This window comes from Drosophila biarmipes, unplaced genomic scaffold (genome assembly GCF_025231255.1).
Source record: "Drosophila biarmipes strain raj3 unplaced genomic scaffold, RU_DBia_V1.1 ptg000019l, whole genome shotgun sequence".
Lineage (NCBI taxonomy): Eukaryota > Metazoa > Arthropoda > Insecta > Diptera > Drosophilidae > Drosophila > Drosophila biarmipes.
This window is the reverse complement of record NW_026114537.1, coordinates 2,804,671-2,831,124: the sequence shown is the minus strand read 5'-3', so window position 1 is coordinate 2,831,124 and position 26,454 is coordinate 2,804,671. Positions and strand designations below refer to the sequence as shown.

The 26,454-nt window shown below is 39.4% G+C and overlaps 1 protein-coding gene across 1 annotated transcript; it reads right to left on the bottom strand.

Annotated features, from left to right (window-relative positions):
• Positions 1-3,739: 3,739 nt before the first annotated feature.
• LOC108027376 (kelch-like protein 10) lies at positions 3,740-26,215 on the bottom strand. Its single transcript, XM_017098807.3, has 6 exons — positions 26,098-26,215; positions 25,662-26,027; positions 25,325-25,609; positions 24,966-25,230; positions 5,395-5,517; positions 3,740-5,334 (listed from the first exon to the last, which is right to left on the bottom strand). The coding sequence occupies exons 2-6, from the start codon at positions 25,970-25,972 to the stop codon at positions 4,066-4,068; spliced, it is 2,253 nt and encodes a 750-aa protein (XP_016954296.1). The 5' UTR covers positions 25,973-26,027; positions 26,098-26,215; the 3' UTR covers positions 3,740-4,065.
• Positions 26,216-26,454: the final 239 nt, after the last annotated feature.

Here is a 26,454-nt window from a genome sequence, read left to right as displayed (position 1 = left end):
TTGTTTTAAAGTCGTTAGGATTGAAGCTTTGAGTAACATATAAAAAAAAGGAAATGAATACAATTAATACAATCCAAAATCAAGACTTGTACGTGCTACCTCACGAAAGCTACCTTTTCAAAAGGATTATTAAACAATATTCACAAAGAGAACCTACAACTAATATTGTTACCACTTTTTTTAAAAATAATTCTATGGCTTACTTTTAAGATGAAATTAAGTACGAAATAAATAAATATATTCAAAGTTAAAATCTTTTAAATTCTGGATGGAGCAGTGGAGACGGAATTTCTACAGGATACACGAACTAGTGATGATGCTAACTAAGAATCATGGCTATGTAATTTCAAAAAACTGAGGACACCAAGTCATGAAAATACCCAAGCTTATTGTCCCCTTATACGAGATCCTTTAGTTGAATATATCCTTTTAAATGGACTAGTACAACGAGTTGTTAAAAGTTAAAATATGAAACATACTGTTTCGATTGATTTCAAGGTTTTTTTCGATAATAATAATAATTTTATTTTATTGGAATTTGATTTCGGAAAAGATGCGAACTTAATAGAACCACCATATGATTTTAAATTTTTTAAATACAAAATCTCGAAAGACTGCAAAATAGTTTTCCACAAACTCAAAAGTTTTTTAAGGACAATTACAAAAGGAAAACTGATTGTTCGTAAGGGTGTACAAAAGAAACAATTTCTAGAGAAGTTTTTTGGGAATCGTCAGCTCATCAATATCGAGGAAATGGGTTGTCCGTCATTAAACAGGTTTAAAGGAAACCGGTTTCCATATTGCCAAACACATCTTAAGGGTACGGTTTGTGCTCTCAACAATGCGTACAATATTTTGACATTTTTTTAAAGTAGCAGCATAACAAGAAAAAAATTTTATATACATCATTTTAAAGTTGAGGCTAAATGTGTAAAGAGCTACAAACAAACCAGCTTAATAAAATGAAATTTCATGAGGAAATTGATTAATTCATCGACCAATTTAAAGGACAGATAATTAGTCAGCACTTTCATGAATCTATGCACTATGTTCATGAATCATATAGTGAACACTTTACATTTTGTAATCCTATGCAAATCAAAAATCATGTTAGCAATACCAAAATAATTAATTAAATGTATTATGCTACAAAATAAACTTATGGCTTTTTATTTCGATATTAAATTACAAGTTTACTTATGCGTTCTGCACTTTATGGGACGTGCCAGAGATAGGCAGTCAGTGATCTTCTCAATGAGCGTGCACCGCAGACTTGTGCGAGGCGTAAGGTCATTGGCGCGTGTATGATCTTCTAAACGACCGTGACCCTCGGACTTTTACGTGTGTCCCTTTTATTGCTGTCAGGTAATAGATCAGGGCCCATGTTCGGGTAACACTGGATTATATCTTTATAAGCTTTTTGTGGAAAGGAGAGGATCTTTAACAATTTACCAGTAAAACGTTCTGAGGCGGAAATGAATATATCTGAGAATCATTAACTTGTGAGATTTATTTTATTGGGGTTCTTTTGATTTCTAAACTAGTCTTGCAATCTTAGAAAACTTTATTCCCAAACGTGATCGGACATGTTTCTCTGAGATAACATCCTTTGGATACTTTGGTGTGCGACCTTTCTCAAGTGCATAGCAACACCTGGGATAATGAGGCAACAAAATTTTTTTTAATTCTATCTTTGGTGTTTCTTAACATATAGCCTCCTACGCTTGGGGATAACATTTTTTAATTAATTTTGAATTTCGAAAAAAATTTTATAAAAATCGGAATAATAATAATATGAAACAAATTATATAATCTTATAATATTCTAACTCTGGACTCTAACATAAAGCTGTCGAAGAAACGGTCAGAGAAATAATGAAATGTATTTTTTTAATCGTGTTACTAACGTTGATTATTTCTTATAGCCACATGGGTATACAAACTTCGGCTTGCAGAAGTTTGTTTCCTTTATTTTATCATATTATTTTGAAGCAAAAGGGTGCGTGAACGACCTTCGGATACACTGGGTGTGTGACCTTTTCCACGTGCACCTTTCTCACGAGACCATTAATTGCTCATAATGAGGAGGATGATATATGATCAAAATTGTCACATGGGGGTGTGGGAGCTATGGGTTCAATCAAGTATACTATTTAAGGACATGATCGTGACGATTTTGATGACCTCGAAACCCATTAAAATCAGTTAATTTATGGTTCTATACTACTATTATTAAACTGTTGAATGCACTATCAAATCCTTTTCCGTTAATTTGAAAAGGGAACATCACCTGCAAGCGGACTATGCTTTGAAGCAAAACTATTACTTTGAAAAGCTATATTGCATTCTCTTACCTCACAAAACATGTGCAAGCATTCGTCGGGAGACATATTTTTTGAATTAAATTTCAGCTTTTAATTTCTGGATGCACAAAATGTAATACCTTTCACCTACAATTTGCGGAAAGTTCTTTTGGTAAAGGCATTCATGGCGTTAGCGGGCGCCCTGGAATTTGCTGCTGCAGGTCGAAGAATCTCTCTTTTAGGATGAGATCGTCGAACTGTAAAAAATAAAATACTCTATACATAAAAAGGACACCGAAACCAAGACCTGCTACATTCGAGAAGGAAAACCTTAAAAATAAGTTATTTTGTGTTTTTACCCAAGGGTGCTCAATGCGACCTAACAAATCCAAAAGAAACCAAGCTGGGAACATTACCAGGCGTCCAGTATCACCCACTGGTTATGAATATTGCTGATTAGCATATAATATTCAATGCCAACCTTCAGTGTCAACGCAGATCCGCAAAAGCGCTCAGCACATAGTTCCATTGACAGGCGAGCCATTTACACTAATTGCTCGTGGTGTTACCCAGAAGTGCTTACTTCAGTTACCATAAGCATTGGTGACCCCAATCAATCAGAGTTTCCGCGAAACCCAAATATTCCTTTTAAACCTATTTTAATATTATATTATTCGCTTTTACTTTCTGTCTGCTGTTATCATATTGCGCACTGGCACTTTCTTAAACCTATTTAAATAAATCTGCTGAATTCCACACCCACAAACCCCACCCCTTGCAATGACACAACAGCCAGGCAATGAAAAAAATATTTATGAATGTGTATAAATTGTTGCTGGAGGATAACTTATTCTACTAAATAAATAACAATTTAAGGTATTTCCTTCTTTCGTCACCCCCTATACCTCTCCAATATTTTCCGATACCAATATTAATAATCTAATTCCCATAAGGTAAATGTAGGTGCGTGGGAGGAGGAGTCTCGCCCGCTGCATTACCCCCTCTCCATTCTGACCTGCAGTACATCCACATGGTAGAGGAAGAGAAGGAATATAGTTTCATCAATAATTTTTTATTGATACTACTTTTTGATACTACTTTTTAATACTACTTTAACCTTTATACATTTAAAATTTAAAAGCTGAGTAACGGTTATCTTATAGTCGAGACACACAACTGTAGTGGTCCCCCAGGTTTAATTTAACAAACAAAAACACCTTTTAACGAAATAAAATTATAGTGACTATTGCACCTTCAACAAACAAAAGTTCTGAGACTGCCGTCCACAGTAAAATTATTATTTATATTTTTTGTGAAGGAAACAAATTATATTTTTCGACAAAAAACCATTTCTTTGTGGAAGTCAGTATATTCGGATGAGTTGGCACTCTTAGTTGAGACATCATCCATGGTTATTAATATAAATAGCCCAGATGCAACCCTTTAAATCTTTATTTAAAATATTAAGATAGACTATAATTTTGGATGAATATTATGGCTTGATTTTCTTGAACTTGGAATAGTGGGACATTATTATTCCTTTAAATAAATAATAAGAATTTAAAGAAGGTGACGACATAGAAACCACAACGAGTGGTCCCTGTGTGTACCAACGTCTTTAGAAAGTTTTTGAAATGCGGTTTTTACGGACGTGGGCTTTGCTGAATTACTGGTAGGTCAAAAATACCGTGCCTCACGCTAACGTTTAATCTTATGACGTGGTCCGCTCCCGATATTCTGTTATGTCCAGAGTAAAAGCTTTATTAGGTGTCTAGGTGGCGTTGGTTACGAAGCTGCATACCAAAGCGGCGACTATTGTCTAGACCACGATTTTCAATCATTCGGTTGAGTTGGACGTTGGAGACTGATGAAGCTTGGCCTGGTGTCTGAAGATCAAGACCCAGTCTGGGAATAAGACCATCAAAATGAGCTGGGCCAGGAGCTAAAGCCGGCATTTGTTCGACCTGCTGTTGTAGTAGTTGCTGGTGCTCACCCTCATCATCTTCGTCATCCATGCCACCGTCATTGTTGACGTGACTTATGTTCTCCCGAGCCATGGCGGTGGCCATAAGACGCTGACGTCGCTCCTCCATAAGGCGGTCCCGTTCCTTATGAATGTAGTCTCGCTTGTTTGGAAGCCCTGCTACATTATTTGCAGAAAGGGCGGAACGGACAATGTTCATATCAGTGGCCTCCATCCACTCATCAGATTCCGCAACGTAGCACTCGGTATGAGAGATGGTCGAGACGCCATTGAATCCACCAATTGCAAAGATCATGTCATCAATTATCTCTAACCCAAAGTTGCTACGCGAGTGATTCATTTCGCGGATGAACTGCCAACTTTGCGTCTCCGGATCGAAGCGCTCTCCGGTAGAAAGACGCGCGGTACCGTTAAAGCCACCAATAACGTACAGCTGGCCCCTAAAAGCAACGCAGCTAACTCCAGACCGACGATGATTCATGTTAGCTATTCGTGTCCAAGCGTGGTTTATTGGGTCGTAAAACTCGGCACTGTCTAGGCACTCCTGGCCGTTAAATCCGCCCGTGACGTAAATGCGACCATTCAGGGTGCACGCGCTTGCATCAGATCGCTGCATGTTCATTGGCGGAATAATACTCCACTGATTGGTCTTTGGGTTATACCGCTCCACAGTGTTCAGACGGTTATGGCCGTCGTAGCCTCCTATAGCATATATCATACCGTTCAGCTCGGTTACACTAACATAGCAGCGGCGACAGTGCATCGGAGCGATTTCGTTCCACTTTTTTTTAACAGCATCAAATACGCGACAAGTGTTAAAGTACTCAACGCCATCGTATCCGCCAATTGAGAATATTTCAAAGCCAAGCACTGCAGTGCCGTGGTAGGCGCGTGGACCAGCAGGATCCTCAGCGTTGATGTTAACCCATCGATCGGCCCGTGTGTCGTAAGTCTCCATACAACCTTTCGAGGTGCCACCGCTCCAGCCACCAATGGCAAAAATTACCTCGTGTGGCAGCCGCGGCATGGCCAGCGGTGGAGTGGTAAGCTTAGATTATAGAGGAAAGTAAGATGGAAAGTGATTGCTGGCCAAAATAATAATCATTACCTCGTCAGCCTGCGGGCTTAAAAAGTCTAGGTCATACATGAACTTAAAGGTGTCAACTATGAGCGGCTTGGCGGCATCACATTGAATGACGTACGGGTGCTCCTTCACTCCCTCCATGAAACACTACATAATCAAGGCGAAAGTTATAGATTCGAATAAGTAAATAATAAGACAAGTATATGTAATTTAAATGTGAATATGGTGAAGTGTATAAATAACATTATAATCAAATATTACCTAATTATTAATAAAACAACACATTTCGTAATGAGGAATAAAGTTGTACACTTACTTGTGCTAATACAAGTTCCGTGTATAATCCAAAAGAGAAGATTTCACCCCTGATAAAAAAAAATGTTACATGTGCAAATATGTCTATAAGAAACGGTACTTTTCGAATTCGATTCCATATTTTGACCCGATAAAATAAAACAATAGGGAAGACTTTAAATTGATATCTTTCAGAGCTCACAACTAGTATACAAACTGAGGTAGACGGTTAAATTATAAGGTATATGCGTCGAAGCTCGGCAACCAAATGCTTGTTCTCAAAATGGAAAGCATTAGTCTATTCGATTAATGTGACAGGTAGAAGAAAGCGTTTCCGACCATATATTCTTCATGCCATAAATGGTCGAAATCAATTACAAAGTAAAAAGCGAATAGGGAATTGGACACTATGTAGCGCTATTGCGGGTGTGCAATTGTGAACAGTCTGCTTATCTACATCGACTTTAGTGATTTCTGTTGCATAAATTGTGATATATATAAAAAGGGCACCGAAATCACGGCTTTTAACATCGGTCGCGTGTAGACGTGTTTTCTTAACGCTCCGGAAAAATTCACTCAGTCGAAAACATTCGAAAAATTTATTTCGCGATGCTGATCGCAAATCGTTAACTAAAGTTGTAATTAATTAATTTAATAATCTTTACGCACCATCAATAAACAAATGATTAAGAACATGGATCAGCGCACTCAACGCCAAAAACAACAAGACGAAGCCCGTAAAAAAATTCAGGGAGAGCAAGACAAACGTCGTCTTTTTTGGCCCGTAACCACTCTTATTTCTCTGTTACGAGTAATACTCTAGAACCGAAATTGCAAGAAAGTGCAAGTTTACTGACCGCCGCTACGTTAGAATTCCGAAAGCGGATTCGGCCATGCAGAAAGGCATGGAAAGCTACATTAATATTTCCAAGCACAAGCTTACACCTCCAAAAAAAATCTGACGGCAATAAGCCCAAAGTAAACCGTACCAACAAAGGCCCTGAAAATCTGGGCCATGAAATGAAAATAGATTTTCCATTCTGGCGGAGCCGGAAACAGGGTCTGAACTAGCCCCAAGGAAACTTAAGCCGCCACCTATCTTTATTCTGGAGAAGATCTCGAATGCCCTAGTCAACAAAGCTTTGGAAGGCACAGCGGCGCAATGGTTATCTCAAATATGTTATCCGCGAATAACTTGGCAACAGTTTGAGCAGCGATACGAGACTTCAGAGACGCCAGCCGCCGTTATTTTAAATCTTTTAAATAGCCGTCCAAGCAACGGTGAAAGCCTGCCTGTTTTCGCAAGTCGCAGTGTGACGTCACTGTGCACAAAACTGCGTAATTTGAATCCTGAACAAGTAACCATCGCGCTGGTTCTTGGGCCCATGGCTAACTTCGATCGGTGTTTGCAGCGAATGATACACACAACGCATGTTAACAATCGACGTGAACTGCAAGCGGAGCTGCAAGCATTCTCAGCGCTAAGGGAGCGCCCAAATTCAACCAGAGACGAAGCGAGCTAACTCTGCGGAAATCAAATGTTACCAGTGTGGAAAACTAGGCCACAAAAAGCAAGACTGTAGATCTGGATCTCAGGGTTCGACAAATGGAAAGGAGTGGCGGTTAGTGCAGCCTCGTCATGGAAGGACAAACGTAACATGTTACAGATGTCAGGACCCGGGACCCATAGCCACAAATTGTCAAAAAAAGTACAAAATGCTGTATTGGGGGTGAGAACGGAAAAAAGAGTGGAGCTATGCGCTATAGTGGAGCCTCAATCGAGTATGCAGGTCAATGGTGAGAGATTTCCAATTACATTTGATTCGGAACTGAGTGCTCATTAATTAAGGAAAGCATTTCTAATATGTTAGTTGGTAAGAGAATTCATAACGTTATTTCTTTAAAGAGGATAGGTAGTGCCAATACCTACAGTACAGCACAAGTCGAATCAAACATCATGACTGATGGCAACTCCTTGGTTGTTTTGTTTCATGTAGTACCAGACGAATGTATGAAAAATAATATTGTAATCAGTAGGGAAATATTGGCTCAAGGGTTTTTAGTGGAAGTCTCCTATGATAATTTTAAAGTTGTTCAAACTAAAGTTGTAAACATTTGTGAAACCATTCAGCCTACTAATTTTGATAAACTTCAAACGGAAATGGTCGAAAATGAAAAAGAAACTTTAATATCATTGCTAAAGCAACATTCTCTATCTTTTATCGAAGGCACACCGCAAAGTCGTGTGAATACTGGGGAAATGCATATTCGTTTAATTGACTCGACTAAGACTGTGCAAAGGCGACCATACAGATTTAGCCCAAGCGAACGGGAGTTAGTACGTGCTAAAATTAAAGAATTGATCGAATATAAAGTTTTCAGACCTAGTAACTCACCATTTGCGAGGCCTGCATTGTTAGTAAAGAAGAAAGACGGTTCAGCAAGGCTTTGCGTTGATTACAGGGAATTAAATAGAAATACCGTAGCTGATAAGTTTACATTACCTTTAATATCAGATCAAATAACTAGACTTAGGGGAGCCAAATATTTTACTTCTCTTGACATGGCTAGCGGGTAATACCAGATTTCAATGCATCCTGAATCAATCGAATATTCTGCTTTTGTTACTCCTGATGGAAAATACGAATTTCTTGCGATGCCTTTTGGATAAAAAAACGCACCTTCAATGTTCCAGAAAACTGTATTAAAGGCGCTTGGCAGTCTTGCTCATTCGTTTGTAATTGTTTATATGGATGATTTATTAATTGTTTCAGAAACGAAGGAAGAAGCGTATGAACGTTTGAAACTTGCATTAGATGTTTTAGTGAATGCAGAATTTTCTTTTAACTTTTCAAAGTGCTTTTTCATGAGAACTACAGTGCGCTATCTGGGCTATTAGATATAAGCAGGGGAGATACGTCCAAATTCTAACAAAATAGAATCACTAGTGGCGTTGCCCCCACCAAAGTCAGTCGCTTCTTTAAGACATATTTTCGCCAATTCATTCCGGGGTTTTCTCAGCTGATGAAGCCGTTATATTTTCTCACATCTGAAAAGACTAGCTTTGATTGGCAAACGCAACACGAAGAAATTCGCAGTAAAATCATAAGTGTATTAACAAGTAAGCCTGTTTTGATTATTTTTGACCCTCAGTTTCCCAAAGAACTGCATACCGACGCCAGCTCTATCGGGTATGGTGCTATCCTTTTGCACCGCATATACTCTAAGCCCCATGTGGTTGAATACTTTAGCAGAGCAACCAGTCCCTGTGAGCCCAGATATACATCATATGAATTGGAAACGTTGGCTATCGTGAATGCTGTAAAACATTTTCGTCACTATCTGCATGGAAGAAAATTCGTAATTTTTACTGACTGTAACTCAATAATATCTTCTCGAAATAAAGTCGAGTTGTCACCTAGAATTTATCGTTGGTGGGAGTCTCTACAAACATTTGAATTCGAAATTGAATACAGGGAAGGTTAACGTATGGCACACGTCGACTTTCTATCCAGGAACCCGGTGTGTCTAAAGAATAAGTTAGTATCAAATAAAATAGAAGAAAAACGAATTGACCTAACAGAAATATCGGAGAACTGGATAATGGTAGAACAACAAAAGGATCCAGAAATATCAGAAATCCTAACTAAGTTGAAGAATGACGATTTACCACTGGCATTAGTTGCCACTTATGAAATTAGATCAAATGCCTTGTATAGAAAGATTCAAAGGAATTTAAAAACGCGTTGTTTACCTGTTGTTCCTCGTACTTTTCGCTGGTCAGTTATAAATCAGGAACATGAGTCTATCATGCATCTAGGTTGGGAGAAAACACTGTATAAAGTATACGATCATTACTGGTTTTCGGGTATGACAAAATATGTTCGAAGATTCGTGGGTAACTGCATTACATGTAGAGTTTCTAAGGGTACGTCAGGAAAACCCCAAATGGAATTACACCCAATTCCAAAAATAAGCATTCCTTGGCACACTGTTCACATAGATATATCAGGAAAATTGAGCTGGAAAAGCGATCGTAAAGAATATATCATTGTACAAATAGACGCTTTTACAAAATACGTTTATCTATTTCACACCTTTTCCTTGGATGCTAATACATGTATAAACGCAATGAAATCCTCGATTGCCATTTTTGGCGAGCCAATACGTTTAATTGCCGATCAGGGGCGCAGCTTCACGAGCACAAAGTTTGGGCAATTTTGTTTTAGTCAAAAAATACAATTACATCTAATTGGAACGGGCGCAAGTCGAGCCAATGGTCAAGTTGAAAGAGTCATGAGTACCCTGAAGAATCTTTTGACGGCTGTTGAGACAAGCTCTAGATCGTGGCAGGATGCACTAGGGGATGTGCAGTTAGTTCTTAACCGTACAGTTAATCGTAGCACTAAGTGTAGTCCTTTAGAACTTTTGATTGGTAAAGTTGGGCGACCACTATGGTTGATACCTATTAGTGATACCGAAGATGAAATTGACAAGACACAATCAAGGGAGTTCGCTTCTAAGAACATGGAGGAGGCCGCTAGATACGAGAAGGCAAAATTTGATAAAATTGTGGCTAAAGTAATAAGGTTCTGTGTGGGGGACTTTGTGCTGCTTAAAAACAGCGAGAGACAACAAACAAAACTAGATCCTAAGTTCAGAGGACCCTTTTTGGTGGCCGAGGTATTGGAGGGAGATCGATACATTTTAAAGTCTACACAGAACAAGTACCCACACGATATAAATTACAAAGAACAAAGTCAGTTGGAAAAGCCTGTTGAAAAAGAGAATTCGTGAAGCCGTGTGATTGGCGATGAACGAGAGTTGCTTTAGAAATGTGTTTGATGAATTCTTGAAGCCAAGTGTTGGGCGATGGACGAGTGATGTGTTTGACGAATTCGTGAAGCCAAGTGTTGGGCGATGGAAGAGTGATGTGTTTGATGCCTTCGTGAAGCCAAGATATGGGCGATGGACGAGTAATATGATTAATGAATTTGTAAAGCCATGTGTTTGGCGAAGAATTTAAAAGTTGACTTGTAAAAGTTAAGTTAAGTTAAGGAACATCATACGAATTTGAGATTATGTAATTAAGTTTTTGAAGGCAAAAAAAGAAAAAAAAAAAAATAATAAAAACAAAAATTATAAAGTGGAATGAAATTCATTATTCATTATTATAGACACGAGGACGTGTATATGTCAGGATGGCCGTGTCGGAGAGGAGACAAGTACGTCTCTCATTAGACCAAGACTATGGTGTGACCAAAGGTCGTGGTAGGATTTACCAGTTCTGGTAGGATGGGGACTCAGTTTGTGAACTGAGGCCGTGTGTGGCTTCGTTGTGTTGCTGGATCTGGCCTCTCTATTTTCGTTACCAATCGTTACTTCTATTCGTCCCGAGTTTTTAGCGTGGTGTTATATTGAGAACTGTTGAGTAAGTGGCGGCTATGAGTAACAAAGGCAACGAAGACTGGCAGCACCCTCCAGGACTTGAAATGGAGGAGCAGCAAGCTAGTGATCAAGCGACGGATGAGGGCCGGCGTGGAGAAGACTTCAATTCTCCGACATATACATATAAGTTTTTATACATTCTTGTAGTGATAAATATTTAATAAGAATCGTTTGCCCTTATATAATTTAATGTAATCCGCCCAAGTGCCTTATCGATATATTATGTAGTCAAATTTGTAATAATTTAACTTTAATTAATCTTGTATTGACACACGATCATATAGATAGTCGTTTGGCGTGAAAAACGCTAAGTTTTAAGAATTAATGTTAGGATTTGTAGTATTAGGAACTATTGTTCTTGAGATGAAAGCTCGGTTTAAGGTATTACAAAGTGGAAACATTTATATTATTTATTGGAGAAACATTTAAACTAAGCAAGGAACCTCTTGTGGCGCCTCTAAAATAAAACTTTATTGTGGCCTACAAAACCGATGTTTTTGAAGTTTGACAATATTAAAGGCGATGGCATCCACAAACCTTTCTGCTTTCATAGATTGTTTAATATTTTACAAATAATATTAACCTTTTGCTTGCCTATGGAAAATAACTAGATCAAATAACTAGACTTAGGGGAGCCAAATATTTTACTTCTCTTGACATGGCTAGCGGGTAATACCAGATTTCAATGCATCCTGAATCAATCGAATATTCTGCTTTTGTTACTCCTGATGGAAAATACGAATTTCTTGCGATGCCTTTTGGATAAAAAAACGCACCTTCAATGTTCCAGAAAACTGTATTAAAGGCGCTTGGCAGTCTTGCTCATTCGTTTGTAATTGTTTATATGGATGATTTATTAATTGTTTCAGAAACAAAGGAAGAAGCGTATGAACGTTTGAAACTTGCATTAGATGTTTTAGTGAATGCAGAATTTTCTTTTGACTTTTCAAAGTGCTTTTTCATGAGAACTACAGTGCGCTATCTGGGCTATTAGATATAAGCAGGGGAGATACGTCCAAATTCTAACAAAATAGAATCACTAGTGGCGTTGCCCCCACCAAAGTCAGTCGCTTCTTTAAGACATATTTTCGCCAATTCATTCCGGGGTTTTCTCAGCTGATGAAGCCGTTATATTTTCTCACATCTGAAAAGACTAGCTTTGATTGGCAAACGCAACACGAAGAAATTCGCAGTAAAATCATAAGTGTATTAACAAGTAAGCCTGTTTTGATTATTTTTGACCCTCAGTTTCCCAAAGAACTGCATACCGACGCCAGCTCTATCGGGTATGGTGCTATCCTTTTGCACCGCATATACTCTAAGCCCCATGTGGTTGAATACTTTAGCAGAGCAACCAGTCCCTGTGAGCCCAGATATACATCATATGAATTGGAAACGTTGGCTGTCGTGAATGCTGTAAAACATTTTCGTCACTATCTGCATGGAAGAAAATTCGTAATTTTTACTGACTGTAACTCAATAATATCTTCTCGAAATAAAGTCGAGTTGTCACCTAGAATTTATCGTTGGTGGGAGTCTCTACAAACATTTGAATTCGAAATTGAATACAGGGAAGGTTAACGTATGGCACACGTCGACTTTCTATCCAGGAACCCGGTGTGTCTAAAGAATAAGTTAGTATCAAATAAAATAGAAGAAAAACGAATTGACCTAACAGAAATATCGGAGAACTGGATAATGGTAGAACAACAAAAGGATCCAGAAATATCAGAAATCCTAACTAAGTTGAAGAATGACGATTTACCACTGGCATTAGTTGCCACTTATGAAATTAGATCAAATGCCTTGTATAGAAAGATTCAAAGGAATTTAAAAACGCGTTGTTTACCTGTTGTTCCTCGTACTTTTCGCTGGTCAGTTATAAATCAGGAACATGAGTCTATCATGCATCTAGGTTGGGAGAAAACACTGTATAAAGTATACGATCATTACTGGTTTTCGGGTATGACAAAATATGTTCGAAGATTCGTGGGTAACTGCATTACATGTAGAGTTTCTAAGGGTACGTCAGGAAAACCCCAAATGGAATTACACCCAATTCCAAAAATAAGCATTCCTTGGCACACTGTTCACATAGATATATCAGGAAAATTGAGCTGGAAAAGCGATCGTAAAGAATATATCATTGTACAAATAGACGCTTTTACAAAATACGTTTATCTATTTCACACCTTTTCCTTGGATGCTAATACATGTATAAACGCAATGAAATCCTCGATTGCCATTTTTGGCGAGCCAATACGTTTAATTGCCGATCAGGGGCGCAGCTTCACGGGCACAAAGTTTATGCAATTTTGTTTTAGTCAAAAAATACAATTACATCTAATTGGAACGGGCGCAAGTCGAGCCAATGGTCAAGTTGAAAGAGTCATGAGTACCCTGAAGAATCTTTTGACGGCTGTTGAGACAAGCTCTAGATCGCGGCAGGATGCACTAGGGGATGTGCAGTTAGTTCTTAACCGTACAGTTAATCGTAGCACTAAGTGTAGTCCTTTAGAACTTTTGATTGGTAAAGTTGGGCGACCACTATGGTTGATACCTATTAGTGATACCGAAGATGAAATTGACAAGACACAATCAAGGGAGTTCGCTTCTAAGAACATGGAGGAGGCCGCTAGATACGAGAAGGCAAAATTTGATAAAATTGTGGCTAAAGTAATAAGGTTCTGTGTGGGGGACTTTGTGCTGCTTAAAAACAGCGAGAGACAACAAACAAAACTAGATCCTAAGTTCAGAGGACCCTTTTTGGTGGCCGAGGTATTGGAGGGAGATCGATACATTTTAAAGTCTACACAGAACAAGTACCCACACGATATAAATTACAAAGAACAAAGTCAGTTGGAAAAGCCTGTTGAAAAAGAGAATTCGTGAAGCCGTGTGATTGGCGATGAACGAGAGTTGCTTTAGAAATGTGTTTGATGAATTCTTGAAGCCAAGTGTTGGGCGATGGACGAGTGATGTGTTTGACGAATTCGTGAAGCCAAGTGTTGGGCGATGGACGAGTGATGTGTTTGATGCCTTCGTGAAGCCAAGATATGGGCGATGGACGAGTAATATGATTAATGAATTTGTAAAGCCATGTGTTTGGCGAAGAATTTAAAAGTTGACTTGTAAAAGTTAAGTTAAGTTAAGGAACATCATACGAATTTGAGATTATGTAATTAAGTTTTTGAAGGCAAAAAAAGAAAAAAAAAATAATAATAAAAACAAAAATTATAAAGTGGAATGAAATTCAGATGTTTATTATAGACACGAGGACGTGTATATGTCAGGATGGCCGTGTCGGAGAGGAGACAAGTACGTCTCTCATTAGACCAAGACTATGGTGTGACCAAAGGTCGTGGTAGGATTTACCAGTTCTGGTAGGATGGGGACTCAGTTTGTGAACTGAGGCCGTGTGTGGCTTCGTTGTGTTGCTGGATCTGGCCTCTCTATTTTCGTTACCAATCGTTACTTCTATTCGTCCCGAGTTTTTAGCGTGGTGTTATATTGAGAACTGTTGAGTAAGTGGCGGCTATGAGTAACAAAGGCAACGAAGACTGGCAGCACCCTCCAGGACTTGAAATGGAGGAGCAGCAAGCTAGTGATCAAGCGACGGATGAGGGCCGGCGTGGAGAAGACTTCAATTCTCCGACATATACATATAAGTTTTTATACATTCTTGTAGTGATAAATATTTAATAAGAATCGTTTGCCCTTATATAATTTAATGTAATCCGCCCAAGTGCCTTATCGATATATTATGTAGTCAAATTTGTAATAATTTAACTTTAATTAATCTTGTATTGACACACGATCATATAGATAGTCGTTTGGCGTGAAAAACGCTAAGTTTTAAGAATTAATGTTAGGATTTGTAGTATTAGGAACTATTGTTCTTGAGATGAAAGCTCGGTTTAAGGTATTACAAAGTGGAAACATTTATATTATTTATTGGAGAAACATTTAAACTAAGCAAGGAACCTCTTGTGGCGCCTCTAAAATAAAACTTTATTGTGGCCTACAAAACCGATGTTTTTGAAGTTTGACAATATTAAAGGCGATGGCATCCACAAACCTTTCTGCTTTCATAGATTGTTTAATATTTTACAAATAATATTAACCTTTTGCTTGCCTATGGAAAGGAGTAAAAAAAGTGACTTGTAGAATTTAGAATAAAGCGATTTTTAATTTATACCGACTTTGCCATTTTACCATGTAGGTGAAGAAGGTGTCACTCAACAAACAAGATTCCTGAGATCCAAAAAAAATGTGCTGAATAACGAGCTGATGCGGTTTTTAATTAACGAGACACGGAAGAGCTTTAGAAATCAATATATACTTAAAAAATGGCTAGAGATCACCTGCCTTGAAAAGCTCTAGGTCTTTAGTCTGATGGTAGAGTGGGGCCTGATAGTAATTTGTTGTTTAGGTTTCCTGCTTGCGAAATTCCTTGTACATTTGGTCATAGTTGCAACCTTGCCATGTATACAATCTCGACATATACGCGTCTCAATTGCCGATATGAGCTGCCAACGCTGCAGAAAACTTAGGTTGTCCTACGTCAAGAGGGGAAAGTGCCGACAAGAAGGTGGTCCCAAAGTTGAAATTAGAGTTCCATGTAAATTACTTTTGTTGAGAAGTAGAGAAGTAGATCATAACTATCACGTTCATTTTTGCCTACGATTCCTATGAATGACCGACTGTTTATACGTGTGCGTTGACGGACAACAGCACTGCATTCTCGATGAACGTTGTAGTTATATTTCTGATAAAGCAACTGAAGATCGTGTGGCCCAAAGTGGCCATTGGCGCGATGGACGTGCTGCATACACAGTTCCCATCGGCATAAATAAGAATTTGCCAGGCAATTATTAGCGTTTAATAAGCGTTTTCTGATGCGTCCGCAAGTCCGTGCCTATCTGACGTAATAAGAAGCAACTTCATTCCAGCGCATATACGTCTCTGGCAGAGTTCATGCTTCTTGTAGCGGACTCTCGTAAAGATCGCAATTTGCTGCCTATTTATACGGAATAGCACAAAGCCAGGGTATCGTTTTCTGATAAGAGATTGCCTACAAAGAAAAAAAAAGTATTTCGGTCATTTATTTTAACCGGTGGTGTTGATTTGATAAAGTTTTACCAACTATGATTTTCCTATATCAACTCTTGACGGTACATCTTGTCGGCGCTCAAAGCAAATGACCGTTCTAGAAATCTAATTAAGAGTACATATTCCAATAGTTAAGTCATTGGTCTTATTAAAAGGAGGTCAGTTAGTGAGACTAAGTGAGGTCAGTGTATACCAACTTTAAGGGGCGCGAAACCTTACAGCTTCCGAAAGCTACTTAATGGATTACTATGTTCGGCAGAATGGGACCGGAGTTGCTAAATCAAAATCTTTTTGTTATCAACAAAATGAAAAATATGTTTGCTCCCGTTAAATTCATTCAGAGTGAAAAATGGGTTTTCGGGAATCCAATCATTTGGTCAATCTCAATCTGGACGCCCCTTGTTAAAATGTTCAGAGCAACTAATAAAGTATAAGAATTTATTGTTTATTTTATAATTTATAAAGTATTCAGGTAAAACACATTATTTTAAGCACATGCCCATATTTTTCAGGAGCGTTGGACAGGGACACACACACAAACACATTTTTTTAATCACATGCCCTTATTTTTTTAAGGAGCGTTGGACAGGTATTACGAGCACCCGGAGACATCTTTAAGAAAAGCGATGACAAAAATTAAAAACATATTATAAAAAAAAACATAGAATTACGGATAATGAGTCTAATTGTACAAAAAATTTAAATGATACAATTTAAATAAACTATATTAAAAAGTAAGTGAATGATTTATGTATTTTAAATTCAATATTTGTAAAGTTGAAAACTCAAGGAAAAATCAAGAATTTCGGAACTGATTTTCCTGGCACGATTTCCTTGCAAGGGGTGAAACCCAATGAAAAAGTCAAGAATTTCCTAAGTGATTTTCCTGGGACGCCTTAAACTTTCCAACACAACGAAGAGTGCGAATTAACGTGAAGCTGTACGATTTCTTTAAGATATTTACACATTACCTGGCGTAATTGCTGAGAAAACCACATTCAACAAATCTCTACATAATTACAAAAAGGAAATACCTTCATATTTTTTTTTTCTATATAAAATTAAATTTCTCATGTCAACGGAGCTGGACATAAATAAAATTATCGAGCAGCATTTCCGCCATGGCAAGGACCGTGTCTAAAAGCGACCAAAGACCTTATAAGAAAAACAAGGAAAAACGCTATAGTCGAGTGCCTTGATCATCAGATCGGATTAACGTCCACGTCCTATTACATATTTAACATTTTGATAAGATGAAGCTTCCGCCCTTTACTTTTGTAGTGTGGCTTTTGGGCTTCACTTTGAGCACTGCTTTTTCTAATGCTTTATTTCCTATTACTCACTCACTTTTTATCCGTGTATCGGATACTACATTTTGTTTTTATATGAATTAAAATCCTCATCCTTACTTTAAGGTACTAAATCGGGGAACTGAAATTTGTCTATACGTGTATGACTTACTTGTTCAGGCACTAATAGGATTCGCTTTTTGTTCATATTGAAAATTCCATGATTTATTATATTTTTAATTTAATAGTAACTTAATTCTTGACGAATTTTGAACCATTTATCACCATTTACCATTTAGTTTTGTTATTCAAAATTGGTAAAAATTTTATGTTTATTAATTTCCTCTATCATTGTTTATCAATTGCTGATAGGTGTTAGGATGTATTAAAATTATTTTGCCTAAATTATGTTCACTTTTATTAATTTTCAAAAAATTCCAGAAAGTAATAAAGTCCTTACTCAAAAAAGGGATTTCTAACGATTCCAGTAGAAATCCCACTTTTTGAATAAATCTTTATGAGTTTATTTCGACTCGTACAAAGCGTACATTTTAGACTCGAAACGTATCGCAATGCATTTTTAAACTTTTGTAATTCTGTTGGCTTTTCAGGATAAGCAAGACAATGCTAAACACAGAAATTAATGCTTATCACGTGGATTCTTAAAAACGACAATATATTTGGTATTTAGTGAAATATCTCTGATGTGATTTATGATTTATGAACGTTTATGATATTTATGAAATATATTCTGAGTTACCACTATTACTGATACGTTTCTATTGCATGATCCGTTGGGAAACAGTTCACAAACATTTTTGTTAAGAAGATGAGTCTATTTGTTTCATTTTCTATTGTTTCAGGAACTTCTTTTCTTTCTTCTTTAAGGTATTCAAACTCTGCCCTCAGCCCCCTGTCTTGCGAATTCCAACCCCCACATCGCTCCCCTATTGTACCGATTTCTTGGTGCACCCCTCTGCCGCTCACCCGATCTCGCTCTCCCGCTCTTAGCCCGTCTCCTCTTTATGGAGTCTCCACTGCGCATTGGAGCGCGAGATACTTCTTAGGCTTAGTTACTTCGATTCTTGTACTGACACAGAATAAACCGAGATCGCACCCCCGACTGCGCTTAATAGTTTAAAAGTTGGACCGAGCGAGTGTTTTTATACGTGCCGAAGCAGAGGCCGACCACGACGCCGCATATTCTCGCAGCCGACTCCAGAGGCTACCACTACTACTACCCCCGGCGTTTATTTTGGTGTTCTGGACGACCGGCAGTCTCTCGTCTACCATGTGGAAGCACGACTGTATCACCTTCGGGTAGACGTCCGCGCCCAGTATCAGGGAGATGGTGGCTGGCCGATGGCACCACTCTTCCGCGAGCGGTAGCTCCCTGAACTTCGTCACCAAGCTCTCATTGAGTGCATGAATAATAGTGCGGATGCGCACGTTCGGCTCGATCTTGAGGACCACTTTCAACTTGATCGCCTTGTCGAATACCCACGTTGGTCGTCGGCAACCGAAACGCGGCGGCCATGGACGCATCTATTGAGCTCGTCGGTGTGCACGATTCGATGAGTACGGCGGAGTCGAACGCCTTCTCCCCGGTCTCTATGATCACCAGCGCAGTTAGAAGGATGATGACACTATGTCGTAGGAGGAGAGCCGCTAGAGATGGAGCAGGTGTCGAGGAGGCTGAGCGCGGTGGAGGGGCAAGCGTTTTGCGAATGGCCGTATCTTGTCGGCGCGAACGCTGCGGAAAAGCTGAGCTTGTTCCTGGAAGCGCGCTCGTGCATGTGGGTCAGCGTGCGGTGGTTCCGATCGCACGTTCTGCACCGGTCACCGCTACGACATCTCTCTGTGAAGTACTCGAGTGCGAGACAGTTTGCGCAGTACTTGTTTAACAGCACTACCCGAGTCGGTTCTCTAGGCTTAGTTTTAGAAACCTCTGATACTTATGAAGAGGATGAATTCCGCGAAAGCCTCGGCATCGGAAGGATTGAATATCTGTTATCCAATGCCATTTTCCTGGTCAAAGTGTGGATGAGGAAAAAACAAAATGGGCTGATTAGCAATGACGTCTATGGGACACGCGGATCGTTACAAAGCGGCTTTGGACGGCTCTCCTGGAACAATGCCGCGTGCCGTACGAATGTCGACTATGCGGACCTTGCCATCGGTTCCCGGTAAAACTGAGTCTATTCTTCCGAGTCGCCACTCATTTGAGACCAAATGACAATGTCGCCGACGACATGGAAATTGCCCCTTTTTGCATTTGTGGAGCGGAATTGGTGGTGGAGAGAATATAAATGTTGCTACCGTTTAAGATTGGACTTGGATTCGCCCTTTACCGCGGGTTCCACTGTGGACAGAAGAGGTCCTCCGACAAGAAAGTGCCCTGGTGTCAAAGTTAACACATCAGTTGGATTCCTGGACATAGGAGATAGTGGTCTGTAAAACAAGGTCTTGAAGGTCTTGACACCAGCTTTCCATAGGCCGCCCATATGGGGTGCCTCAGGAGGAATAAATTGCCAGGAAAGTCTTTCCATTATCAGACTTGACTTGGCGAGGACACCCTCTATTAATTACGAAACGAGCAAAGGCGGCATGAAATTTTTCAGGCGTTATATCGGACGTAGGCTCTAGATGGATGGCCTTTGTAGAAAAACGAACGAAAACCAACACATACCCCTTATTATACCGGTATAATTATACCCGTTACTCGTAGAGTAGAGAGGTATACTATATTCGTCAAAAAGTATGTAACAGGTAAAAGGAAGCGTTTCCGATCCCATAAAGTATGTACATTCTTGATCAGGATCACTATCCGAGTCGATCAAGCAATGTCCGCCTGTCCGTCCTTTTATATGAACGCTGAGATCTCGGAAACTATAAAAGCTAAAATATTCTTACTCGCCTGATTCCTGGGCTTCCTACGCAAAGCAAGTTTGTTTCAGCGGGGTGCCTCGCCCGCTCTAACGCCTACAATCCATGAAAACCTGTAACGCTTACAGTTATTATGAGAGGATCAAAATTTTAACTGAATTGTATTTGTCTCACCAGTACCTATCGACAAAACCACCCAAACCTGTGGTGGCCACAGTTTTCCTGCAAGAACATTTTTTTTGCTTAAATGTATTTGTCTTAATGATACCTACGATTGACGTAAACAAATATTTGCCATACCCACTCTAACGCCCAAAATCCACACAAAATTATGGTGGCCACAGTTTTCATGTTAAAAACATCATTTGAACGCTTGAATCTGTCTGCCGCCTACATAACATAAACTGAAATAGCCGGTAGGTGGCGCATTACAATATCACCTTGCTGCTCGATAGGTATCACTAAGATAATACATTTAAGCAAAACAAATCTTTCTTGCTTGAAAACTGTGGAACGGATCGTTAATTCCCATGGTGAGATCAATAAGTAAAGTATGTATATTCTTCATCAGGATCACTAGCCGAGTTGATCTAGCCAAAACAATATTTTATCTATCTAATACAAGGTGCCACGCCCATTCTAATGCCCTAACAAACGGCTTAAACGCTTAAATCTGTCTGCCGCCCACATAGCATTTACTGAAATAGCCGTTAGGTAAATATCTCTTTGCTGGTTAAATATCTCCATTTCCCTTTTGCTCCCTTAAGCTGAGTAACGGGTATGTGATAGTCGAGGCACTTGACTATAGCATTCTTCCTAGTTTTTTATATTAAACGTGCCGGCGTAGTCTATCCCTTTGTACTTCCCATCATCTGGACTTGTAATCTCTTTTTGTGGATAACGCAGACATTTTGGGAGTTAACTACTGCCTTCACCTAGCTTTTAATTCTCGGAACCCAGTATCTTGACCGAGTGAGAAGCTCCACTAGCTGATTACCGCCATGTAATGAAATATTTTTTTTAATGCTTTCCTATTTTTTTTTATTGAATTATCTCCCTTTGGATACTAAAATTAGTGTAACAAATCCTAAACTAATTAATCTAACAGTCATATGACTGATATTGGGCTAAAGGGGGGCCCGAAAGCTATCGCTGGCTTGAAAGGTCCTTGCGTTGTAGACGGGATGCGAGGTGATTGGAGTTCACAGAGAGTTTTTCATTGTAGGACGCTTTTTGTAAGAATTCCTAGATCCCTGTGGATATTTTGGTTGCGAATATACCATGGTGCCCCAGTAATAGTTCGCAATATTTTCGATTGAACGCGCCGTATACTGTCTATGTTGCTGCTGCTGGTGTTCCCCAATAGTTGAGAGCAATATGTAGAGATGGGCTTGAGAGTGGAGTTGAAGAGCAAAACCTTGTAGTCCAGGCGCAGGAGCGAACGAGCGTTAAGAATCCAGTGGAAGCTGGAAGCGGCTTTTAGTTTTAGATGTACTTTCATGCGTTCGATGTGTCTTCTCCAGGTTAGTCGTCTGTAAAGGTGGACGCCGAAATACGTTTTGTAGTTGACTTGGGAAATCTGCGTATTATTTAATGAAATTGGAGGGCATCATTGTGTTTACATTTTTGTTCATTTTTTTTTGACCTGCCAATCAGATACCCACCGCTCTACTACGAGGAGGTGGTTTGCTAGCTGTGTTGTGGCTCGGTCTGGGCACCTCGCGCGACATAAAATTTGCAGTGTTGTCAGCGAACGTTGTTGTTGTTAGTTGCTCGTTCGTAGCGGTGTAAAAGGGAAACAGTGTAGGCCCTATTGCGCTTCCTGGCGGGACTCCAGCTTCGACAATGTAGTAATCGGATGTTATTGTGTGGCTCCTTTCTGCGAAGGTTCTGTTGCAGAAACACGACGCATGTAGCTTGTGAGTGTAATCAGGCAAGGGTATATTGATTTTGTGCATGAGGCCATCAAGCCATACTCAATCAAAGGCTTGAGATACATCGAAGAGTATTGCGCTGCAGTATTCCCGATGCTCACAGGCTGTGCTTATTTCTGATGCTATTCTGTAAATTAGTTCGACTATCCCATGGTTTTAACGAAAGCCAAATTGATGAGGAGGGATAACATTGTGTGCTTCTAGATATGGTATTATGCGACTCAGAAGGCATTTTTCGAACAACTATAAAAGACACGAATATAAATTTATTGGTCCGTAGAATGACGGAGTTGTGTGATCTTTTCCGGGCTTTGGTATCATTATGATAATAGATTTTTTCCAATTTTTCCGGATATTAGCCGAGTCTTGAGATTCCATTAAAAAGATTACAAGTATCCTCAATGGCAGAGCTTGGAAGTTCAATTAAAATTTTTGGGTTTATTTGTTCAGCACCAGGGGCCTTTTTCGGTTTCAGTTCCCCAATGTCTTTGGCTGAAAAAATGTTTGTAGGGAAATAGTTTCATATTCGATTTGTGGTAGGATAAATGAACCAGTGGCGGGATTCGGCTGGAATGGCAGGAGACAATTCTGAGATGTAAAGCAAAAGCTTCGGCATTAACTTAATCGTTGCGGACTCAGCTGCCAGATAAATTTCTTATCGGAGTCCTTGTTTCGTTTGGAGAGCTCAAATTTGGGTGAGCCCTCCACAGAGGATGTTTTGTACTGGCTGGCGAAAGTGAAAGTAATGTACCGCAGCTGTTTGTTTGTTTGTTTGTTTGCAGTTATTTGCTTTAGAGCTCGATTTACTGTATGAGTGGCTTCCTTAAGACGTTCTTTAGATGCCGGTGATCTGTTGGTTTGCCAAGCAGGTCGCTGGCGCCTCCGTTCTAGAACTAGCCGTTCAATTTTCAGATTAGTTTTGAAGTGGTTGGCATGCACGTCCCCGCCTTGTGGCTGCTTCCGCGAATACGTCTTCTGGAGCATCGGTAGAGCAGACTATGTCCGCATAGATGTTGAACTGAAGAGTTCAATTGATTTTATATGTTTTAATATTTTCATCTGTGGAAATAATTTTTTTTTAAAACCCTCAAAATTCTTGACTCTGGTGTTTGAAAAGCAATTCAACAATGCACCTGCCGTCACCGTCCACCATTTCGTGCGAAGCTTCTCGTTTAATAACATAGTTCAGAGCCGCTATCCAATAACACTCGGCAAATTGTATAACACCCTTTCTGGGAAATGAGTCCAGGTGGTAGTATTGTTGGGATACTGTTTTGCTTCTGGGCGACCAAAGTTGAGCTTAATCCAGAAGTTTAAATACAGGCCTTTGAGTTTCAACAGGAGGAATTAATAAGATAATCATCATTTTAGGATGAATAATGACGGCCATTGCAGTGCTTGCACTAATGGTTGGTTTGACATTATGTAGATCGGAGGCCAGGCCAGACTTGAAATTGCGAGCATCTATAGCTGAATTTTAGCGGAGCAACACTTACCTCATTTGCCATGACTCACTGTAATAAGTGTGCGCTTCGCTTTGGCAGGTTTGATTGTAGATGTAGGATGGCTTAGTTCAAAATCTTCGACGCGATTATCAATAAATTTAAACCTTTCTGTCATGTAGGAAACGCAGAGCCTCTGGGTCGGGGTCGATTTTAGACAAAAAAAGAATCACCCTTCAGTTACGGCTTGTTCTCGAACTGTGCACCAAGGAGTTCACGACATGACCTGGGCGGTCACAGCGTTCATAAAGGCGTTCCCATGCCGAATCACAAATGTCCTTAAAGGCTGGCCACTCCACACAAGACAAATGCGCAATTACAAACAAAAATGCGTATCGATTTTATCAGGAAACTGACCTGACGTTTAGCCGAAGCGTCTATTTGTGCGTTTGAACGCTACAGATCTCGAAAACTACAAAAATAAAAATTCTACAGATTTATGAGCAGCGCAAATGTATTTCAGCAGATAATGTAGCCCAGATTTTATAATCTTTCTTTCCTAAGTAAATTTTATTAAATGTAAAATCGAATTATTACTCAAAAAGTTTATTTTCCACCTTTATTGAAAGTATTTAATGAATTAAGCTAAAGTAGGTAGGGCTATATTTTACTTAAGTCATTTGGCTATAAAGTCCTGTCCTGAGAAGCAACAGGGAATATTGAGCCGAGGAGAGCGGTGCACTAGGCAAGTCAAACTCAGCGTGGTAGAGACAGCAAAAGCCGGCTGTTAACTCCCAAGTAAACAGATATCGAGAAAAATTGATCGTAGGTCGAAAGATCTATATAATCTGATTCATACTAGCAGCCAAGTTAAGTCTTTAGCCTGGTATAAAAGACTTTAGACGATTAAGAAAACATTATTTTCCTAGGCCCTGTAAATAATAATTCTCGCTATTTTGGAGACAAGAGAAGTTTATAAAGATCCCACTACCCGAATATAATATAGCTTAAGCCGGCAAAAATGGAGTCAGGCACTAATATGCCTACGTAACTGTTTCTTTTTGATGTTGACAGCATCTTAAAGAGACTTATTTTGAACAAAATAGGTTTTTGAAAGGCTACGACAATTAAGAGGTCAGTTCTGGGGAAAACTAATAATAACTAATAGTATGATTAAAGATTATTCCCACCTTTGGAGTCATCAGGCCCAATCGAACCCCTGTCATTAAATGCGCGACATGCTGCTTACGACTTTCCGGATTCCGGTCTATCCACTTAACGCATAATTTCCATACAATGTCCTCTTCCCGTGTGTTAAGTTCATCGTCGCTAATTATACTGTAGAAGTCCTTCACGTTCATATCTAGGATATCGGTATTGCGGTTTGCAACTTCCGTGAAGTATGTTAGCGTATATGTGCGGGCCTTTTGGAAAAGGTCCTCCAAAAACCGGAACCTGGAGTAAAAAATGTTACAATGGTCTTATTCTTTTACAAACCAGCAAACCAAGTTTGTTGGAGTAAGTGTACCAGTATTGGAATTTAACTCACCGAGCGAATCCCATGATACTAACACAGTTTTCCGGGGTAAGATTGCTACTGAGGAAATCCTTGCATTGATTTACCAAACCTACCATGCCAACATAGTCTGCGCATATGAGAAGTTCGTGCACATTCTTTTCTGTAATGTTGGTTTGGCGCAGGTAAGCATACTGAATTACACAGCTCATTATTGTTGAGCTAATTCCGGGGATGTGGATGACAGGACTCTCCTCGGTGGCAACTGTTCTAGTTGCACATTCTCTGCTGTCCGTATTGAACCCGGTAAACTGAGCGCTAATGGGGAGATGAGGCAGAGAAGCATATGAAGGTCGGATTCAAAACTCACCGAAAGTATGAGCTGCATGAACACATTATTGCCCGGTGTACATTGAAGGCCTCCTCTCCGACCGAAATCTGGGCATCGCACAACAGATTCGCCTCCCGCAGCTCATTTAAAGTATTAAAAGCTTCGTCGCTTACTGTGCGAGTTAAAGGTCTAGCAGACATATTGATGACGGTGTTGGGATTGTCTTCCGCGTGACTACCATTTGCGTTCAACTCCATCAAGTCCATTGATAGGTCGTGGGAGAGTTCAATACCGAAATTCAGAGACTCATTGAAGCTGTGAAGGTGGTTTTCGTTTCGATTAAGATTCATTGGGAGAGTGAGCTTGTAATTGCAGCCCTTTTAGTTCTTCAGTACAGGTTCTTGTCTGATAGGGAAAAAGGAGTGCCGAAAAGTAGTTATATAGCGTATGCTCTTCAACACCAATCAATGCCCACCTATTGAAATGCGTTTTCCTAATTTTTGTTTTTACTATATGAGAAAAAAGCGTATTTAACTGAAGGAAAACGAATATCTACTTGATCGACAACAAAAAGTCAGCTCGTGTAACAAAAAAAACCTACTGAGTCAGTACTAAAGTACATAAGGTTTAAATCTGCGAAGCGTGCCACCCCTGTTCCAAAGGTCGCATTTTCATTAATAGTAAGTAAGTAAGTAAGTAAGTAACAGTAAATTTACGAAGTGTATTTATGTTTTTTGAGAAATTAATGCAGATAGAGGGCATGTGTGAATGAAAATGCTCACTTACATGATTCCCTAAATTTTGCAATCCGTATTTTGCGTTGAGCGCCAAT

Excerpts from the sequence above, each read along its gene's own strand:
- LOC108027376 (XM_017098807.3), bottom strand. The coding sequence starts at position 25,972 with ATGAATCTTAATCGAAACGAAAACCACCTTCACAGCTTCAATGAGTCT. Across the intron at positions 25,231-25,324 it reads AGTATCATGGGATTCGCTCG|GTTCCGGTTTTTGGAGGACC; the intron begins GTGAGTTAAATT and ends TTTTTACTCCAG. Across the intron at positions 5,518-24,965 it reads TGGGCCTGATGACTCCAAAG|TGTTTCATGGAGGGAGTGAA; the intron begins GTGGGAATAATC and ends TTGATTATGTAG.